Source organism: Polypterus senegalus, chromosome 8 (assembly GCF_016835505.1).
Source record: "Polypterus senegalus isolate Bchr_013 chromosome 8, ASM1683550v1, whole genome shotgun sequence".
Taxonomy (NCBI): domain Eukaryota; kingdom Metazoa; phylum Chordata; class Cladistia; order Polypteriformes; family Polypteridae; genus Polypterus; species Polypterus senegalus.
Window position 1 is genome coordinate 156,958,668 of NC_053161.1, and position 22,792 is coordinate 156,981,459.

Sequence of the window (22,792 nt, forward strand, 5' to 3'; positions counted from 1 at the left end):
GGTTTGTAACTGTAAGGAATAAACAACAAGAAAAAATGAAAAACAGTAAGCTGTTGTGGGGGTACAAATATCTGACTCGTACCATTTATTTATTTATTTATTTCTGGGAGTGCACAGGAGGAGCAGCACAGGCTGATCAACAGTTTCAAATTGACCCAAGAAAAGGAGGCAAGGCGTAAAGTGGTCACTTTCCCAAAATTCACTTGCATAGAGAAAGAGAAATCAGGAGATTTGTGGATCTAAAAAATACAAACTTTACAATGCTGGTTCTTTAATGGCACTTTATGGGTTCTTTTCTGGTTCCTCATTGAACTGTTGCTTGACCACGCACTATTTCATTCTGGGAATGTTCTTTGCATGTGAAGTTGGTTCTTTGTGCTTTGAAAAACTTCTTAATATGTTAAAAAAAAAACAAAAAAAAAAAAATACAAACTGAAGTTCTTAATGTCTAGTTACTAGTAGGTGGCAGGACACCAGCAGATTCAGTAAACCTGGACTTGGCCCGTGTTTTTGAATGCAGTGAGAGTCCTTTCAAAATCAGGCACTCGGTCACAAATCATTTGCTAGATTTATTTACTGTTTGTAGCTTGTTATGAATATAAAAAAAAATGAAAGTTCTTTCTGGAACCTTCATGTGGACGGATCTTTTGGGAACCTGTTGGTTCCCCTGTGGCATCACTCTGAAGAACAACTCTAGCACGATTTGTTTTCAATGCTATTTTTATAAAAATTGATCTATTTGTATGGAATGAATACAATAAAATCAATAAAAAAGAGTGATATCTTCAAACATTTTCAGAGGAATACAATACAGACATCCCGGAATAACTCTGATGCTATAATACACGTAATATCTAATATGCCTTGTATTTGCACATGCATCAATTAATTTTTGTACCCAAAAAATAATTACAAATTTAGATTGAGTATCCAAAGTATCTTTAGTATTTGTATGTATTTGAACAGCTGGTCTTGGATGACATCACGATGAATGATATTGTACTCAATATAAAACGTTTGGCAGCATTAATATCCTTAAAACAAAACGATTCTGCACAGCGACTCCCCAATACCAGCTCCATGTGGTGTTACATTAAACTGTGAAGGCCAGAGGCTTAAAAAAGTTTTTATTGTTGTTGTTAATACAACTGAATCACAACTTGAAAAGTAAAACTACAATACTTGTCATAGTATTTTATACAGCAAATAATTAATCTACAATACATTTTTTTTTACAAATACAATCTCACAAGATCCAAATCATAATATAATAACTTTTTAGTCTAACGTTTAAATTGATGGTCTGCTTTATATGCCCATTTGAAATTAAAAGTTGACCTCACCATTGATGTGTCTAAAGGTAAAGTAAATGTTGTATCTATGTGTGTAGAACAATGAATGGACCCTCTTTACTTGTTTAGCTACTAATTACATTGGATGATATGCATTCTAACGCATGGAGTTCTTTCTTTTTCTTGTTCTTTATATAGATTAGAAGCATTACACAGATTTGTTTTCCTATTGTGTCCCTTTTGTTACGTGGCTGAATAAAAATTCAAATCAAATTTTAAGTAACATCTCCAGCCAGTTGAAGACTAATACAACATATTGCGTACTACAGCTTATTGTTTCCACTTTTAATGGATATATCTCATCATGTAATTTGTAAAAAAAAACAAAAAAAAAAAAACATAGTAATAAAAGGTAAATATATCAACAAAAAAAAAACAGCTTCTTCAGTTTTTTTGAAAGACTAAATCAGTTAGGTCATTTAATGGCGACTTTTGCTGATATTTTGAATTCGCCTGAAATCGTTTGATTGACAGCTCTTAGACCCGCCTAATTGGACCGTGTGGCAAGATGGTGACGTCACCAGAGCGACGGATCAGGTCGGACCGGCTGGCCAGTGAGTGGCTGATATTGTCGCCCACCTGTGTTTGGGAAAAGGTATGTACTTAAAAAAATTAATGAAAATGAGACACAAAAATTGAGAAAAGGAAGATCCATTATCGGCGTAGGAGTTCAGTGTAGACAAAAACACAGACTGCAGCCACCGAACAGCACGTGAAGGCTCTTCCGAGTCTGTTGTGTGTCGTGATGACTCTCTGCTCGGGTCTTGACACCTCGGTCAGGGATCCGGAGAAGGTATCCGCACGTACTTAGGTGGTCGATCATTGAAGGGCTACGAGGTTTACGGGGTTTAGACGTGTTTCTTTACACGCCAGGTCAGTGTTCTGTACTCGCGGCTCTTACGGGTGCTGCACTTGTGTTTGCACTGAGTGTCTCTGTGGGTCGCTGTGCCAACGGTTTACGTTCTGCTCAATTTTCAGTGCCAGTTCTTAAAATTCATTCTAATAGTCAGTCCGGGATTGCGTGCTCGTATCCTGCAATTAATTGGTGACCTGTGCACCATATGCTTGTATTTATGTGTTTTGCACGCGGCGTATTTAGAAAATATAATCCACACAGCAGGAGTAATTTGTCAACTCTCTCTTTATATTCCTCTTTGTCATATTAGTTAAAATGAAAGAGATTCCTGATTAGACTTACTGTTACTTAAAATTAGTCAAGACAGAGGGGCGTCTGTCCTTACTGGTGTTTTAATGGACAGCGGGTTTCAATGAAGGAGATTGTGCTTCATGAATTAGCTGGAGGTTTTGTGAGTTTTAGAAGCATCAGATCATAGATGATCACACTTTATTATTTAGCTCAGCTTATCGAATGTGTGTTACACTGCATGTCATGAGAGCCTAACTGGCAAATTACAAGATGTGAGACTCCAGAGTCCAGTCCACAGGGTGTCACTGAATTTCCTTTAATGAAGAAAGGAGCACTTTATGGGGAGGTGATTGTATTCTGTAGTCCGTCAGTGAGTGGAGATCAACGTGGGGCTCTGAGGTCTTTCTTTGAAATTATTTTGATAAAGGTGTACCTTAACAATTTAGTTAAATTCACAGGTAATCCTAAATTAAATGGGCTATCAGATCCCATAAAGACAGGTTCGCCCAAACAGGTGCATACTGGACACGATTTAGATTTGGGTTGATATGTGGTACATGAAGTAAAATGTAAAGGCATGTAAAATGAAGCCAAAATGTTAAATATAATTGATTATACAGTAAGGGGTGTGCAGGTTTAAAGTTCATGTTATGGAAAAGTCTTGGAAGTCCTGGTGCACTCACTTCTGTCCACAGCAAGATGGTTCATAGCAGCATTAAATCAAGTCTAACAGGATTTTGCGTTATATACATAGCACTCACACTATATGGGGTCAGCTTAAACTAAATGGCATTCTGTCAAAGGCCACACCTGGAACACTGTGTTCAGTTTTGGGATTTATATTGTAAGGAGCTGCACATAAAAACGACTACAAAATGTCAAGCAAGCAGTGCCACCGAGCAGTAAGCCGTGAGAAAAGAACAGAGGAGTTGGCTGAGGTGTGTTCAGTGCTTTTTGGTGCATTTTAAATGTATTCTGTTTTGTTCTTTCATCTTAGAGAGGAAGAAAAGGGAAACTTTATAAAAGACGTGTAATATGGAGGACATGGGCCCAGTTACCCAGGAGCCTTCTAAGATGGCATATAAATATGAAGAAGCAGACTCAAAAGAGGTGAGCAATGAGGAGGAAGAGAAGAGTCACACACTACATACGGGCCTCCATTTCACGAGTAACTTGGAGGAAAGACGTGTGGACATCAAGAAAGAGGACTGTGAATGGGAATATGTGCACCTTCCTCAGGACTGGGCTAGCATTAAGGAGGAGGACAGTGAGTCCGAGGTGACATTTGACAGCAGTGACATGCAGGAAACTGAAATGGTAAGCAGTGTGAAAAGAGAAGACTTCAAACTGGAGGACGTGTGTTCAGATATCACCGGATTAGGCCTCAGTCTGAAGGGTCATCACACCCTACAGCGTCACTCTGTCCCCGCGAAGTCTGAGTGTTTGGAGTCTGACGTGACCAGGATTGAGAAAGAATTAAGTTCATGTCCCTCTGGAGAAGGTAGGTGTCAAAGACAAACGCCATGTCAGGCCTGCAGCTTGTGGGATTTTATGTTGGGGTCTTGTTTTTTCACTGAGTATGCAAATTAATTGCTGAAAAGTTACAGATTTTTAAACACTTAATAACATAATGGTGTATTTTAAACTGAAGACATTTATTTCAGACAGAAAGAGAGATAAAGTCAATAGGAACAGTGGAGGGAGTGGAAGGATTGATGTTGGCCATCGTGAGCAAACTGATTACATGAGCTGAGACGTTTTATGCATTCGGAAAAACTCTATGGAGCAAATGACTAGGAAACAAAATGTAATACGGCATTGGAGAAAAACTCGAGTTCAGACGGCACATCGGCATGTCAGTGTTGTGCAGATAAGTCCTGCCAGTCAGATAAAGCAGTGTAGATGGGTACTGGAGAAACAGCGGGCTGTAAAGGAGAGAGTGGCGTGAGGTACTTATTTAAAGTTAAAATACAGGGAAGTGGCCATCATGTTTAAATAGTGTAGAGGCATTTATATCATTGAACTAAGAGTATTACTGTAGACACTGTAAGGTCCTTGAGTATTTGGACAGTGACACAGTATTCATAATTTTGGTTCTGTGCACCACCACAAAGGAATTTAAAATAAAACAATCAAGATGTGATTGAAGTGTAGACTTTCAGTTTTAATTTAAAGGGTTTACTACAAATATCATATGAGCCGTTTAGGAATGGCAGCCATTTTTATAGATGCCCCCCCACCCCCTTTTTTCAGGGACTCAAAAGTATTTGGACAGACTAACATAATCATAAATATAATGGTTGAAACTCCCTGTACAGACAATGACTGCCTGAAGTCTGAACCCCTGGCCATCTCCAAGTGCTGGGTTTCCACCCCGGTGATGCTGTGCCAGGCCTTTACTGCCGCTGTCTTCAGGGGCTGCTTGTTTGTTGGACTTTCTGCCATCAGTTTTGTCTTCAGCAAGTGACATGAAATGTCCAGTTGGGTTGAGGTCAGTCGATTGATTTGGCCATTGAAGAATATTCCACTACTTTGTATTGAAAAGCACTTGGTTTGCTGTCACAGTATGTTTTGGCTTGTTGTCCATCTGCACTGTGAAGTGTCGTCCTATCAGTTCTGCAGCATTTGCCTGATTCTAAGCAGACAGTAAAGCACCCTGCACACTTCAGAACTCATCCTGCTACTTCTGTCAGCAGTCACATCATCAATAAACACCAGTGAGTGACTGCCATTGGCAGCCCCGCATGATCATGGCACAACCCTACCTCCACCGTGTTTCACAGATGATGTGGTATTCCTCGGATCAGGAGCTGTTTCTTCACATCTCCATGTTGTTCTCTTTCCAACATTCTAGTACATATTGATCTTAATTTCATTTGTCCAAAGAAGACTGTTTTTTTTTTAATGTTTTCTGGCAAATGGAATGCAGTTGACTGAATTTATTATTATTATGTTTTCACCTTCACTTTCTTCCTTAAGATAATTAATATTTTAACTTAACACTGCAGAAAGGGTTTTATTCAGGTATCCAAAAACTTGGATGACATTAGCTCTGTGCTGCCATCTTCTGTAGCATTAAAAGCTAGCATCACATGACTAGCAGCCATCACTATCAAAACACCCAATGGACAAATTGAACGTGTTGTGACATGTTCAAAATAAAGATTAATGAATAAAAATACAAAACATTACCAGAAACTAGTTTATAACGTACAGATTTTGACTTTTAATAAAACAAGTTTTGTTGATTTTTTTTTTCTATGACACACGTTTCATGAGTGATTCTATCCAGTGACCTCATGACCCCCCATGCTCTCCCAATCCGTCTACTGACTTCATAGGAAGAGTCACCAGAGATATGAATGTCACTGCCAAGGTAAGTAAACCTCTTGACAAGGTTGATACTCTCTCCGCAGACAGACACACTGCTGACGGCTGTGCCCAAGAGGTCATTAAAGGCCTGGATCTTGATGTTTATCCAGGACACTCATAAGGCCTAGACACTCAGACTCCTCGCTCAGTCTCTCAAGCGCCCCGATCAGAGCCTACATTGACTCCACAAAGATCACAGCATTGTCGGCAAAGTCAAGATCCGTGAATCTTTCTTCACCAACAGATGCCCCACAGCCGCTGGACCACACGACCTTGTCCAACACCCAGTCCATACAAGCATTGAACAGAGTAGGAGCAAAAACACAACCCTAGCAAACTCCAGAATCAACTGGAAAAAACACAGAGGTCCTGCCTCCAAGTTGAATGGTTATATAAAAAAAAAATGGACTCTTTGTCCACAAAGAGATGCATAAAAATCACATCCAACTATTACCCTCAGTTAATTTCTTGTAGTAAAGGTAACACCAAGTCTTTGTTTTCATTACTTAATAATTTTACACCACCTCCAGACTCTTTAGCATCTCACCTTTACTCGACTGAGTGCAGCCTTTGATACTATTTGTCAAACCACTTTCTTTAATAGATTATCTTTGATTGGAATTACCCACACTCCACTAGATTGGTTCAGATCGTACCTCTCAAGCCACACTCAGTTCATTCAGCTTAAAACTTTCACAACCCAACCCACTGCTGTTACTTCAGATGTGCCCCAGGGCTCTGTCCTGGGGCCTCTTCTTTTTATTATTTACCTTCTTCCCCTTGGCAATATCTTTTGTAAATATAACCTTAATTTTCACTGTTATGCTGATGACACCCAGCTGTACCTTACTAGTAATCCCACCTCTTCTTTTCCACCATCTTTGCTTATTGACTGCATTGCTGAAATTAAATCCTGTTTTTTCTTCAAATTTTCTTAAATTAAACAGTGACAAGACTGAGGTTCTCCTAATTAGTACACAATCATCATTGTCCAAGTCCGTTAGTCTTTCACTTGCTATTGATAACTCCTTTGTTTCCCCTTCACCTTAGGTCAAGAGTCTGGGTGTCATCCTTGACAGTACTTTATCTTTCCAATCTTACATTATTAACATCACTTGGTCTGCTTACTTCCACCTATGTAATATTAATTGCATCTGCCCCTCCCTCACTCCCCATACCACTGCCATTCTTGATCACAGTCTTGTTATTTCTCGTCTCGACTTTTGCATTTCAATCCTCTGTGGTCTCTGTAATAAATCTCTTCATAAGATTCAGCCAGTCCAGAATTCTGCTGCTCGTTTCATTACTCGAACCCCATCTATTCATCATATTACTCTGGTCTTGCAGCGGCTTCATTGGCTCCCAATCAAGTTTCGAAATGATTTTACAATTCTGTTGTTAACATTTAAGGCCATTCATAACCTCGCCCCTCCATATCTGTCCGACCTTCTTCATGTTGCCATTCCATCCCATAATCTTAGACCCTCTTCCTCCATCCATCTGACCGTCCCTCTTGCCTGTCTAACCACCATGGGGAACTGAGCGTTCAGCCGTTCTGCTCCCTAGCTTTGGAACTCGCTACCTACTGAGCTTAGAAATATTGAATCATTTTCAACCTTCAATTGTAAACGTAAAACCCATCTGTTTAAAATGGCTTTTTCTTTATGATTACAGTGGCTTTGTTTGGTTTTAATTTTTTATATTTTCTGTATTTTCTGATGTTTTAAGTTTTGTTTATAATGTGTTTTATTTATTGTTTGTTCGGTGTCTTTGAGTGCTTAGAAAGGTGCCTTGTATAAATAAAATGTATTATTATTATTAAATGCTATGGCTTTGGTGGGTTGGATCTTTACAGATGCTCTATGCTTTTCTGCAGCAGCGGGTAGTATAGATATCTTCCAGTGATGGTAGCTGAGTACCAGTAATTCCCTGAGCCATTTTGATGATACGCTGGAGGGTCTTCCTGTTCTCTAAGGTGTGGCCAGAGTGCCACGCTGTAGTGCAGTACGTGATGACAGACTCTATGGTGCACCTCCAGAAGTTAACCAGCAGTTGTGGGAATTGTGCGTTCTTCAGGCTTGTCAGAAAGTGTAGCCTCCGAAGACCTTTCTTGGCCATTGCTGCCTGTTTGTTGTCCACGACAGGTCCTGGCTCATGTGGACTCCCAAGAATCTGAATCACCCTCTAGCTGTTAATGCTTATGGGATGGTGACCACTGTAGTTCAGTATCCTGATGTCCAGAATCAGTTCCTTTGTTTTCTAGGAATTGAGTGCAAGGTTGTTGTTGTGGGTCCCACTCTCCAGGTTCTTGTCCTCTTCTCTATAGGCTGCTGCATCATTATTGGAGATCAGGCCTATCACTGTGGTGTTGTCTGCAAACTTTATTACGATGTTAGTATCATGGGTAGGTTTGTAGACTTTTGTGAAGTGGGAGTAAAGGAGAGGGCTCAGCACACAGCCCTGTGGAGGTGGGGATGTTGCTCTTAATGCGTCTGAGGACAAGCCATTCAAAGTACTTCAGAACAATATGGGTCAGGGCCACTCGGGGACCTCACCACTGCCTGTTTTGGAATAGTGGCAATTGTAGAGGACTTGAGGCAACTGGGGACAGTGATGGCTGGTGAATGCTGCGCTCTGCTTTTCCACACAAGGCTTCTGTTGCTCCTTTCTGTCCTCTTCACACTGATTGTTTCCCAGCCTGATCCTAAAACCACCAACCCTGTCTTAGTGTCTTTTTCTCCCATATTAAATTTGTAAAAGCATTTTTTTAAATTTTGTAATACACTTTCAATGGATCACTACAAACAAGTGGCAGCAAATATTCAAATGATTGTTTTGAAGGCCTTTGTTTCGAGTCGAGTCTTTTATGTTCCTTTAGTTACAGTACCCGATAATTTGATTGAATTGTAGTATGATTTTGGTGTCATTATTTATTAAGGTAGCTACTTCAACAGAGTTTAAGGCAAGCTGTTACCGTAGAAATCGATGAGAGTTGGAAAAATGACCTGATCGTCAATGCAGGATCGATATCAGGTTTAGTAAAACAACATTTTGTTTTCCAGAGGTTTTCTGATGCAGACTTGTAGATGAGGCATTGTGGACCTGCACGGCCAGAAAAACTGAGCCTTGTTTGCCTCATCTTGTAATGTGGTATTGCGGAAAAAACAGAATTATGTTTACCAACATCCTTATATAAGCCATACAGCCCTCTCATTTACTGCAAATAAACGTCTAGCTCATGGTTTATGGTATATTCAGGGAAAATATGGAAGGTTATTTTAATTTTTTAGTTACATTTCTCTTTACTTTCCCCTTTTTATATTTGACTGAAGTTAAAGTTAAAAGATATGATAAAAAATTACACTTTAGAATATTACTGCTATTGATTAGATTAAATTATCAGCTGTAGATATACTTTTCTTTTTTATTTGTTAATAAATTTAATTGCATCATCGGGCAGATGTACGACTGACACAGTGGAGGTGCTGCTAGCAGAGGTTGTCTATGTTGAAATTCTTTGTCATCAGATGTTATATTTGAGTTATTGTGGCAGGTTTGGGGTGTAACACGGCTCGTGTTGGCCTTTGCCCAATAACGTTTGTAACTGCATCTCATCAGTACTCCATTCAAGATGCTACTTGCACAAATTGTTAATGTCAAAACGCAATAAAAAAGAAGACCTCCATAATTTGACATTTGTAAGTCTCTGCTTTTTCTTTGAGTACTTTAATCTGTGCACAGAGAGATTCTGAAAGTCAGCCCCAAATGGGTTATCAAGCACCCCAGTGCACTCAAGTAAAGAGATGCCTGCCAGCCTGCTTCTGTCCAGGTGGGCCAGATTCAGGGCTGGGAATCCCACCGTCGAAAGGTTCTTTCATTTACAGTGCTACCGCAGTGGCACAATAGCAGTAAAAAAACCACAGTAACACCCACACAAGTCCATCCCAACACAAATAATAAGTGGAAGCTTAGCCTGAATTAAAGAATCTTTCAGTATACAAATCCATAATTAGCTTTTGCAACGAGGCTCGAGGTAAAAGTCAACAGTCAGCTGAGGTGCTCTCGGTGCGCCAGCCATTATGTTCTCTGAGGGCTGTCAGAGTATGAAGAAGATTGGACTGGGAAATGTTATGGAGGAGCACACTTCATAAGTTCCAGTCGAGCAGATCAGCAGCTGTGGTGGTGCTCCAGTTGTGAGCTTTTATAACTATACGACAATATGGTCTTGGAAGAGCAAACCAGTCAGGCAGTAACTCCCTCAATCACCCACCTCAATCCCTGTGCTAGAGAGAACTTCATCAGCATTTCACGTGGCACCACTCAAGACACGTGTTCTCATTGTATAATAATAGAATGGAAACAAAAGCAAGAGTTTATAAAAAAAGAAGAAAGAAAAACAAGCAATGTAGCCTAATTAAGAAATATGTGCAAACACATTCCCTCTGTAATAATAAAAATCCACCTAATCTAGAAATGGTACATTAAAGAATAAGAATTTATAAGGAGGTTACAGTATATGAGTGCAAAGCTGATAGAATTCACCAAACCACATATTAATTAAGTCCATGACTGCTTACAGCGCTCCTCCAAATAAAATGGAAGGTGGATACAATCTGTAGTGGGCTACATTTGAAAATGGTTACCCGTTCTTACTGGCTACGAGGCCATGCATTTCAGTGAATACAGCTGAAGCTGTGAGACAAATGCTGTGAAGAGGGAACGTGCTGCTCCTGCAAAATGAGGATGGTGATGTACTGCATAACTCGTTATTTATTTATTTTATTTATTTATTTATTTAAGCAAGCATCTGTAAAATTTTCATTTTCCCTTGTGGGTAAATAAAGTTCTATCTATCTGTCTGTTTGTCTGTCTGTCTGCCCGCCCCCATTGCTTGGCCCAGGCCCTGAATTATGCTGCCATCAAGAAGGAACAGTGCACAGTGCTGCATGACTGGCGTACCAGGGTGGCTGAATTAAGATGGGAGGTTTGGGAGTTATCCGTTATTTCCTTCCAAATGTTTTGGTACTGAGTTCCCAATGCTGGTATTAATACCAAAGCCTAAAAATCCAGCACTAGTCACTTGTGGTCCCACTTCAGAGGCGGCTTCCTCTTGAGGAACAGACCTGGATGCCGCTGCCTTGATCTGCTACAAAAGCCTCCTCCTCTGTAAGCGCTCTCCATTAAACCCTGTAACCTTGTTACTTGTTTTAAACCTTGGATTGATGAATGAAGCCGTGTCCAACAGACCATTTGTATCATGGTCACCATATTTATCACTGAGATAAATTTAATGGTCCTGATCAGGTTGCCATCATCCTCCTGAACTGAGATGTTGAACAGATACAGCCCAGGTTTGATATAGGAAATGGTGACAAGTGCTTCATCTGTAAAATACGTTATGAGAGCCTTAGGGATTGACTAAATTAAATATCTTGTGTTCTTCTCAGAGGCCAAAACTTGGGAAATAGCTCTTTGCAGCTCCAGTACCCTTTCTATCATCTTATTCCCGGACCCCCTTCCTTGTGGGAGACTCAGTGATGAGCTGGCATACACAAACATTCAGCTCTGTCTGAGCACTGGTCAGTTCTTTCCTTCTTTTCCATCTGTATGAGAAGCTGCTCACAATCTTCTTGCAGAACAGCTCATTCAACTCTGGGTTCTTTCATACTCCTCTCTATGAGGAGACCAAATACAATATTACATTCACAACATATACCCCCAATATACAATATGATTGTGTATATCACAATATACAGGGAGATTCACTTGAAAGAGGCCCTGAATATTCTGTAATAACTGTTGCTAGGACAAAGCAATCTGAATGAAACAACATGCAATGTGGTCCTCAGTATATGAAGCTTCGAACAAGCCGGGATGCCCCTGTGTTGGAGTGATGAGGTAGGTGCCAGACAGCCGTCACGACCTTTAACCTCCATTTGGAACTTCTGAGTGCATACCGCCCGTTCCCCTTAACTCAGTCACTCGACTTCTCATTAAAATGGTGGTGTACAGTATTGAGCAGACCATCTTCATGGTGCGAACTTCTTGAGTCATCAGTTCATTTAAGTGATGCCAGAATCAACTGGATGATCGTGAGTTAATGGAAGGTTTACTTCCAGCAAAATGGAGCAACGTGTCACACATCGGCAAGGAGCAGGGCAGAAATTGAGTTCTTCTTCAGTAACAGGGTAATTTCAAGGGAGCTTTGGCCACCACAGTCACCGGATCTGACACCACCAGACTTCTTCTTTTGGGGTCTGCTCAAAGGAAAAGTCTATGGGAACAAGCATTGCACTGTGGAAGGAAAACATCCAACGAGAAATTGCTCCTATACCCAAGATGCTTGACAATACATTCAGGAACATGGACGCATTGAAATGTGTTTCGCAGGAATGGACACCACTTCCAGCATCGCATGTAATCTAGTCGATTACACATACGTCAAGGTATAGAGCGTATTTTGTTTGATTCAGATTGCTTCGTCTTCACGGGAGTTCCAACAGAATATTTGGGGCCTCTTTCAAGTGAATCTCCCTGTGCAATAAAGTATATGATTTATGAATTATATAGTATAGACATATTTTGATATTTGTAGATCTTGGTCTTTTCAATATTTTTCTCTCACACATGCAAACACAAATCTGTTAGTTATAAAGAATTTTAAAATACCAGTAATGGTGCACTGCACAATAATGTGCCATGAATACACTTGACTTGAGCATTCATAGTTTTCGTACTCTTTCTCTGTACATTTTCGTTCATTTGCTCAGAGGCTGATACGCTTGCTGTTTCCTGAGCAGCTCTTCTTTTCTCCACTCTAGTGGCCCGCTTCTTCTTTTATTTCATTGGCTTTTTTTCACGTTAAAACAGATTAAGTCAGTGTTTGTGTTGCAATTACTTAGTACGCTTTCTATAATTTTTCACTCGCACTGGCACTTAAGTCTTCAATCTTCCTCCAGAATGATTTAAGATATGAAGAGGTAGGGGAAGTGACAGCGAAGGTGGTAGGGATGAGAACGACACCCGTACGTGTGCGCCACACAGCCGCCCTGCTGGCCGCTGCCAAGAGTTGATTCTACAATAAAATAAAATAAAAATTAAAAGAGGAATAACCTTGGAGGTCAATCAGCACCCCATAAGTGGACACTATAGGTCACGTATTATATATGTACCAAATATCTGGTCAATAGTTCAAACAGTTTGCGAGCTACAGGTGATTTAAAATCCTGGACAGACAAACGGACAGCCAAGGGAGCATATTATACAAGAAGATATTTTCTGGTGTCAAGCATACATCTGTTAAGTTATACCTCCTCTCGCCCACATACATTGAAAACAACAACATCATTTATTTCAAAGTGCTTTTCACCGTGTTAAAGAAGTAGTGACATGCAAAGAAAATAAAATTAGATAAGAATAATCGTGCATAAATAGTATACTAGAAATGAATAATGCACACTTAAGTCTGTTGTAATTGGTTACTCTGAAGTCTTATCTGTTGTTACACATGCTATTGAGCAGAATATTACAAATTAAAAGAAAACTCAATCTGTGGTTTTGATTAAGTAATCATGATAAAGCTTACTCACCAATAGCAAGGTGCAGCCGGTGTACAAAACACTGTACGCTGTCCTTATCCATTCTTAATGCACACATATGCTTTTTTTCTACAAATTTCAAGCCTTTTCTTCATTTTTTAGGCCTTCTGCAATGATCTGTCCAGTCTGGTCTTTGGGAAGGTAGCTTATTTGTTGACATGCACATTTTAACTCTCCGTTTATCATGAAATGTACAGTAAGGCTGTCTGCTTGAGCACAAACCTGTGATGGTCACAAAGTAAAGTTTTTCAGTAATTTTCTCTCCGACCTCAATGTATAACTTTGGTAATGCTTTGGCGGAGGAAAACCCGATTTGGTCGTGACCCAAAGTAATTTCCCCCTTAGGATTGTATGTGAATACAATTAATCCGCCACGGACCGTACAAGCTGTATGTAAATATATATATATTTTTAAAGCTTTTTAAGCTCAATAATAGTTAATTATACCATAGAATGCACAGTGTAATAGTAAACTAAATGCAAAAACATTGAATAACACTGAGAAAACAGAGAAAACTAACCTTGCAGTCTCTTTAAAAACAACCCCGGTGCATTCTTAAACTGCCTTCTCGCACTTAATCTCTCTTTCGCTCACGCTCTCTATCTCTCTCTCTCTCTCTCACTCGCTCTCACTCGCTCTATGCACAGGGAATGCATAGGGAGAGACTGAACATGTGCAGAAAACATCGGCGCGTACGAACCAGAAGGGAAACTGGCTTTTTCATCACCCGAGTGTGTGGTCGAGAACAGATGCAAATGTTTGGCGAACGTTTTTGTTATAAATTGATTTGTACGTGGTCCAAGATGTTCGTGACCCGAGGTTCCACTGTAGTCTTCTTATTTAATACGCTACCATGGCTATTCGTTTGTCCGTCCAGGATTTTAAATCACCTATGGCTCACACACCGTTTTACCTATTGACCTAAATATTGGTACATATATTCTATGTGACGTCTACTATCTGCTTTCGGGGTGAAGATTTTTACTACTCTTTGTATTTTTATTTTATTTTATTGTAGAATCAACTCTCAGCAGTGCACAGCAGGGCGGCCATGCGGTGCATGCGTATGGGCCTCGTTCTCATTCCCTACCACCTTCGCTGCCACTTCCCCTACCTCTTTATATCTTAAATCATTCTTGAGGCAGATTGAAGATGTAAGTGCCAGCTTAAGTGAATCGGTTTTAATGCAAAAAGATGCTGAGAGAAGAAGCGGGCCGCTAGAGTGGAGAAAAGAAGAGCTGCTCAGGAAGCATCAAGTGCATCAATCTCTGAGCAAACGAATGCTAAACGTACAGAGAAAGAGGATGGAAACTATAAGTCAAGTGTATTCGCTGCACATTATCGTGCAGTACACCGTTACTGGTATAATATGATTTTTCTGCCAAACACCCCTATTTGCTATTCAGGTTTATGGCAAAGTTCAGTTAAATAATTCTGGTTCGAGTCCTCAATAATTAAGTTAATAAACTACAACCTATCAAACCCCAAGTTTTGTTAATATAAACATCTTGTAGCTCTCTCTTCCTTTTAACCCACGGCATCTCCAGTATTCACAACTTGGTGTCTTGAACTCCTTTGCAGATAACTGTGCTTCAGCTGTAACTACATGGAGTTCCTCTTCCTGCACGACATGGACACACCTTTGACATAATTCACGTAATTTGAACACACAAACATCCACCCACCCATCCACTGCTGAACTCATTTTAATATATTTCAGGTTTCCAGCAGCACCAGGCACAAAGCAGAAAGCAGTCCAAGGCACAGGTTAGTTCATCCCAGTGTGCCCTCTTGGACACAGCTAGACTCTCAGACCAGGTCAGTTTAGAGCTGCCATCAAGCCTAATCTGCTCGTCTTTGAGACTAAAGAGGACAACCAGGGGACAATCCCATGCAAACACTGGGAGAAGTCAGACAGTGATACAAAGCAAAGGAAACTTGGGGGTGCTGTTTACCACTAAAACATCTTTTCTCTTTAAAATATTGGAGATTCTGTGTTTCCATTGTTTGTCTTTTTTACTTTCTTATATAGGAAGTATAGGGAAAGTATTGGAATCCTCCAAAAATTCCATTTCGAGATTTTGATGAATCTCAAAATTTTAGACCTCCCAGAGTCCGAAAATACCATTTTTGGAATTATGTTTGTGTGTAAACATGATAACTTGAAAATGCTTTCACTTAGGTCAACCAACTTTTGCATACAAGTGCAGTGGAACCTCGGTTCACGACCATAATTCGTTCGAAAACTCCGGTTGTAAACCGATTTGGTCGTGAACCGAAGTAATTTCCCCCATAGGACCGTATGTAAATACAATGAATCCATTCCACACCGTACAATGTATGTAAATATATAAATATATAGTATAGTAAATGTATATAAATATGTAAATATATTTTTTGAAAGATTTTTAAGCACAAATATAGTTAATTATACCATAGAATGCACAGCGTAATAGTAAACTAAATGTAAAAACATTGAATAACACTAAGAAAAACTTGAACAACTAACAATGCAAGAGTTTGTGCTATAGCGCCACGAACCGCTCGCTAAAAACACTTTTTTATAATGAGTTTTATGCACAGGGAAAAAAATTTTAATTTGAAAAATGTGTAATTTAATAAACCACCAAGAAAAGTAACATTGCAACAATGCATGCTACGAAACGATTGATGTAAACAGAAGTGAAGTGGAGGTTAACATCTGTATTATCGTGGTATTTCCCTCCACTTGCCCTTTTACCTGTTTCCTCAAGGGTAAGGATTCTCGTCAAGTTCATTATCGGGTGGGTCTACTGTTGCACTTTAAGATGAACACACACACACACAGATAAACACACACACACAGACCCTAACCACAACAGTGCTCCATGAATGACACACACACGCTGATTAACCCTTCGCACTTTAAACCACACAAGTGCTATAGGAATAACAGCCTGTCATTCAGCACTTCAAGAGACTTACTTATTTTCGGCACGAACAACAATACGATGTTTTAATGATATCTCAGACCTAAATATTACTTTTGGTCTACAAGAATACATTTAAACATACAAAGACTCTGCACTCTTGACTATAGGCCATTCATCAGCCAAGAATACCTTCTTTCTCATATTTGTTCCTTCTGTTGAGTATAGCGCTCCTCACTCTCAGCCATATAAACCTCGCAGCACAGAAATAATGGCAAAAATCCGGCTGTCACCAGGTGCTCAAAGAAATCTAACTTATTACTTTAATCACTCTAGACATTAAGACAAAGCACTGAAAGTTAAAAGCAGCATGGTATTTATTACAAGAATAATAATAATACCACAAGAACAAAGAATACTAGAAAATAGGTAGTGATAGGAAAGTCTGAATATATATAGTCTTTAGAAAAAGCTTACGAAAAAGCTACAGATGACAAGGATGAATGTCCCAGGGAGGCGTTTGATTTAGCAATCGATGTTCATGATGCCTTTCTGACGACCAGGGCCGTCTTCGTCCGTTCCTCTTCTTCTTTCTTCTTCTCCCTTTGCTTCTCTTTCTTCTTCTTTTGCTTCTCTTTCTTCTTTCCAAACCAAGGCATATTTATTATGAAATGTCAAGCCTTGGTTTCACAACACATGCACCTGATTGGCTGGCTGTCCAAATGATTGATGAATTAATTCAATGTCCGTTTTCCCACACAACAAAACCTTTGATGTACTCGGAGGCATCAGTAGTTCTTCCTGTCCTAGGCTATAAAGCAAATTGTTGTTCCAGATGTCCATCCATCAATAGCCTGAGGTATCAGCTCAGCATCCTTTGCCAGGCTATAAAACCAAATTAGCATGAAGCTATGAACAAGTGTTATAAAAGTAAGGTGTAAGGGAAGAAAACCTGCTTTAATTTAATTTCATCTGTTGTCTTGTCTTGAACAAAATATAATGGAAACCAAAATGTACAGATTTTATACACCATAACAACATCCAATAGAAAAAATTTTTCATTAAATACAACGAGGTTTAACCAATGCTCGGATCTGTCTCTTTTAAAGCAAACCTGGTGCATTCTTTAACTGCCTTCTCGGCCTCATGCGTCCAGCCATCTCTCTCTCTTGCTCGCTCACTCACTCACTCACTTGCATGCTCACGTGTGACTGTGTGTGTCTGTCAGTCAGTCTCTGTTTCTGTCTCTCTCGTGCGTGTGTGTGTGTGTCTCTCTCTCTCTCCCTTGCACGTATCTGTGTGTGTGTCTCTCTCTCTCTCCCTTGCACGTATCTGTGTGTGTCTCTCTCCCGCGCGTGTATCTGTGTGTCTCTCTCTCTCTCTCTCTCTCTCTCTCTCTCTCTCTCTCTCTCTCTCTCTCTCTCTCTCTCTCTCTCTCTCTCTCTCTCTCTCTCTCTCTCACTCGCTCACTGGCTGCACAGGGAATGCACAGTGAGAGACTGAACACATCGACGCGCACAAACCGAAAGGGAAACTGGCTTGTTCGTATACCGAGTGTGTGGCCGTGAACAGTTGCAAATGTTTGGTGAACATTTTGGTCGTAAACCGATTTGTACATGTTCTGAGACTTTCGTGAACCAAGGTTCCACTGTATTAGGTACAAAACGTACATTTCTGTCCACTTTTGGGCTATTTCTGTTAACCAGAAGTGATACTTTACATTTTATTCATGCAGCTGCATGAATAACTATTCAATATTTTATTAATTTGGTTTGATTTGTTGTTGTGGTTCTTTAATTTACAGAATTTAAAAATATAATCATTGTCTTGCAGTTTACTCCTCAAATATCCATTCCCATATCTGAGTATACAAGAAAATCTAGAGGAGACCAAGAAGATAAAGATTTTTTTCATCAATATCATGCAAATCTGAAAGTTTGTCTCTCATTGTGAGTTTCTTTCCACAGGAGTACGCTGTTACACACTAAATGGTTATCTCTTGTCAGTTCTCTTTCAAAACTTTGTATATTTACATGAAATTTTGTATCTGTCTATTTCTGCAGATTTACAAGAAAGTCACACATCATTATTCCCTCTTCACTGTAAACCACAGCAAAATGAACATGTGAAAAAGCTTAAGTCTGGTGCAGATGTTTTGTTGTCAGCAATTTTGCCGTGTAGTCCTCTGCCTTTTGAAAAATTAACATGTACAAATGCACTCAATGCTCAACAACAGGTGTATGATACAGATGTAACAGCTTCTAAACAGAAATCTAAAACCAAACATAAGTGGAGTCATACAAGGCAAAAATCCTACTGCTGTACTGAATGTGGCAAAGAATTCTTTACCAGTGTTGACCTTCAAACCCACGAAAGAATTCATACTGGTGAGAAGCCATATTGCTGTTCTGAATGTGGCAGGCAATTTTATAACAAGAGCAGTCTTAAGAACCACACAAAAGTTCACACTGGAGAGAGGCCATATTGCTGTTCTGAATGTGGCAAACGATTCTCAAGGAATTGCAATTTTCAGATACATGCAAGAATTCATACTGAAGAGAAGCCGTATTCTTGTTCTGACTGTGGTAGGCAATTCTCGCAAAAAGGTCATGTTCAGAGTCACATGAGAATTCATACTGGAGAGAAGCCATATTGCTGCCGTGAATGTGGCAAAAAATTCTCTAATAAACGCAATCTTCAAACCCACAGCCGAATTCACACTGGGGAGAAGCCATTTTGCTGTACTGAATGTGGAAAACAATTTTCTACAAGTAGCCATCTTCAATTCCACACACGAATTCATACTGGAGAGAAGCCATACTGCTGTATGGAATGTGGCAAACTATTCTCCAGGAGTAACAATCTTAATTCCCACAGGAGAATTCACACTGGGGAGAAACCACATTGCTGTCCAGATTGTGGCAAACGATTCTTCACCAGTAGTAATCTTCAGAGCCACACAAGAATTCATACTGGAGAAAAGCGATTCAGCTGTTCTGACTGTGGTAAAAGATTCTTTGACAACTGTGGCCTTAAGATCCATAGAAGAATTCACACTGGAGAGAAGCCATATTGCTGTTCCGAATGTGATAAACGTTTCAGTACCAGTGGTGACCTACAAACCCACAGACGGATTCACACTGGTGAGAAGCCATATTGCTGTTCTCAATGTGACAAACGATTCTGCACCAGTAGCAGTCTTAAGACACACTTTCGAATCCATAGTAGGGAAAGTAAATACAGAAGTAAGCATCAGAACATGACTGAACTGAAAAGGAATGGATTTAAAGTGGAACATAATCTGTCATATTGAGATACTGGCAAGGACAATGAATGTTTTGAAGAATTTAAGCAAAGCATAGAAGCACAAATGAGGTAAAGTGACAGCAGAATCATAAGTTGTACAAGCTACACAGTAATCTCAATAATATTGTCCCTGCTATACAACAAGCAGAGACTAGAAAAGTAAACATAGTAAGTGCACCAATTTATGTCTTAAAAGTATTAAAAATACTCAAAATAGGCAGAAGTAGCTCTAACAATATGGACAAAGTCAGTCATTGGCCAACCCGCTATATCCTATCATAGGGTCACTGGGGTCTGCTGGAGCCAATCCCAGGCAAACACAGGGCGCAAAGCAAAAAGCAAACCCCGAGCGGGGCGCCAGCCCACTGCAGGGCACACACACCAAGCATATAGTAGGGACCATTTAGGATCGGCATTGCACCTAACCTGCATGTCTTTGGACTGTGGGAGGAAACCGGAGTACCACTCTGCCACTGTGCTGCCCATGTAGAAAAAGATTTTCCATGAAGTGAATTTCCCCTTGGGATTAATAATCTATCTATCTATCTATCTATCTATCTATCTATCTATCTATCTATCTATCTATCTATCTATCTATCTATCTATCTATCTATCTATCTATCTATCTATCTATCTATCTATCTTTCTTTCTTCAATGGGGCAAAAAAGTATTTAGTCAGCCACCAATTAAAAAGATGAAAGAGGCCTGTAATTTTCATCATAGGTATACCTCAACTATGCGAGACAAAAATGAGAAAAAAAATTCCAGAAAATCACATTGTCTGATTTTTAAAGAATTTATTTGCAAATTATGGTGGAAAATAAGTATTTGGTCACCTACAAACAAGCAAGATTTCTGGCTCTCACAGACCTGTAACTTCTTCTGTAAGAGGCTCCTCTGTCCTCCACTTATATATACTGTACATATATAACATACACATGAAATGATTTGCAAAACTATGCATGAAAAGAGCATCTTCAGAGTCAAGGTGCAATAAAGTCAAGAGCTTCATAGTAATTCATAACCTACACTTGAAGTTCATCAGACATGGGGATCCTTGATCAATTGTACAATACTGGTGGATTCTCAAAGCAAAGTAGGCATCTTAGAGAAGTGGCTGAGGCTATGGACTTTAAGTCACAAGGTTCCAAGTTCAACTCAACTATTCTCTAACAGTATGAACCAGAACAAGTCACTTAATCATATAGATACCTGTAAATAGCTGTCATATGTCTTGATCTTATTAATCTGTCTTAGATAAACATGCCAGCCAAGTGTACTTTATAAGTATTTATACAGAGAATGGCCTCACAAAATTGCCAGACAAGTCCATGGGAAATGACAAATGTGTAGCATGGCAGAAAATATAATGGACAATGATGAAGACCCTTTTAGAATGGAAAATGATTACAAGGCAACTGAATGCAGAAAGGCGCTAGTGGCCAGTGCGTTCTATGACCGGAGAGAAAGAAATTTGGAAAATGTCAACATTTACCACCCAAAATTACCCAGTTAGGGAAAATAATAGCTGACTAATTCATATTTGAACTGGTTCCATTAATTAAAAACTGTCCCTCCTCTTGATGTCCAGTCTAATTCCATCACTTTTATGAGTTAAAGGCACTACATGTACTATGCAGAGATTATTCCGCAAATACAAAAATGTTGTGACCACTGGGTAAAAGTTCATTCCTGTTGTTACATTGTTATTTACATCTGTATGTTGATTATCAGGAAATCAATAGAAATAAAAAAAGAAAACAAACCATACCCTTCCATTGTTTTTATCTTTACTTTATCTAGTAACAGGTTCCACAATGTTTTTGTAAACCTGATAAATTTAGAGTGTGTATACTCATTTAAAGAGACAGAGGATGATTTTCAGCACCACCACTGGACTTTATGGATACTGTGTGATGCCCAATGGATTGGCCACTGTACCCACTGGCTTCTAATTAATGACAGTTTTGGCAGTGTTTCAGGAGTGTACATGTTGGTCTATATTGATTATACAGGCAGAGATCCACATGTGCAAGATTATTTATTCATATATATATATATATATATATATATATATATATATATATAATATACTCTTTTATGTTCTGTCTAGCAGAACAACACCATTGCTAGGTCTGTCTCTCCCTGCATCCTCGCTTTCAGTTTTGAATTTAGAATGTTTTTCTTTTTAATCCCTTATCATGGAGCCTTTTAACTCAAAAATCACACAAATTACCATTTGTTTCAGGGCAGTTAAGACATTATTGAAAATCCCACCCTACCATTGAGTACGAGTGTGAAAGACATACCTTTCATGTGCAGCTTCCAGGAGGGCTATCAAGTTGGTAAAGGAATTCACCAGCCCTGGTTCGTTGAAGGAAGGGAACATCCTAAAAATCAAACTCTCTTCCCACACAGGTCTTAATCAATTAAGATAGTTTTAATACTGGTCATAATGAAACATAATTATAGTCTCAAAAAAAAACAAAAAAAAACTGTATAGCTCCTAATAAAAAAGTATAGTCAATAATTATAACAAATTTGACCATTACACTAGGGGTCTGATCAGCCAGGAGAATTCAAATAATTAAATACTTCAATCCAGACACCACCTGGCAGGCACAGGTTAAGTGAGTAATTAAAACTGTTTAATGAAATAGCAAAAAAAAAAAAAGCACACACACACACACACATATATGTATTGTATGTATATAATATATAAGGGTGGGGAACTGTGATTGACACATCCAGGACGCTAGATGGCATCTTCCCTGCAGCATGGAGGTGCTCCAGATTCTCTCAGGGCACCATGGGAAATGGAGTCCGGCTTCACAGCCCTGCTGGGTACCGTGGGTGCTACCGTGTGATGCTGCAGGGAGATGCATGGATTCTTATTTTCCCTATAGCCCGGAAGGACTTCCAGGTCATGTGGATGGAAGAACAGAAGTACTTCCGGGCTGAAGAAAAATGTAGTTCTCCATCTAACCCAGAAGTGCTGACAAGTCATGTGAACAGAAGAGGAGAAGCACTACCGGGTCAAGGACTATTTTAAGGACTGGTCGAGACCCAGCAGGGAGAGCTGGAGTTGAGAGGTAGTGTGATGGAG

General features: G+C 39.5%; 1 protein-coding gene across 2 annotated transcripts; it reads left to right on the forward strand.

The window, feature by feature from the left end:
* Nucleotides 1-1,870: 1,870 nt before the first annotated feature.
* On the forward strand, nt 1,871-20,012 carry LOC120533192 (gastrula zinc finger protein XlCGF57.1-like). Of its 2 annotated transcripts, none has more exons than XM_039759939.1 (3): nt 1,871-1,947; nt 3,497-4,000; nt 18,443-20,012. In XM_039759939.1, exons 2-3 carry the CDS (start codon nt 3,535-3,537, stop codon nt 19,690-19,692), a joined length of 1,716 nt encoding a protein of 571 aa, XP_039615873.1. In that variant the 5' UTR covers nt 1,871-1,947; nt 3,497-3,534; the 3' UTR covers nt 19,693-20,012. The 2 variants fall into 2 exon arrangements, with proteins under 2 accessions (XP_039615873.1, XP_039615875.1); XM_039759941.1 differs by lacking the exon at nt 1,871-1,947 and adding an exon at nt 2,040-2,225.
* Nucleotides 20,013-22,792: the final 2,780 nt, after the last annotated feature.

Bases quoted from the DNA above. Each gene is read 5' to 3' on its own strand.
- LOC120533192 (XM_039759939.1), top strand. From the start codon at position 3,535: ATGGAGGACATGGGCCCAGTTACCCAGGAGCCTTCTAAGATGGCATAT. The intron at 4,001-18,442 runs GTAGGTGTCAAA...CTATTTCTGCAG, and splicing joins TTCATGTCCCTCTGGAGAAG to ATTTACAAGAAAGTCACACA.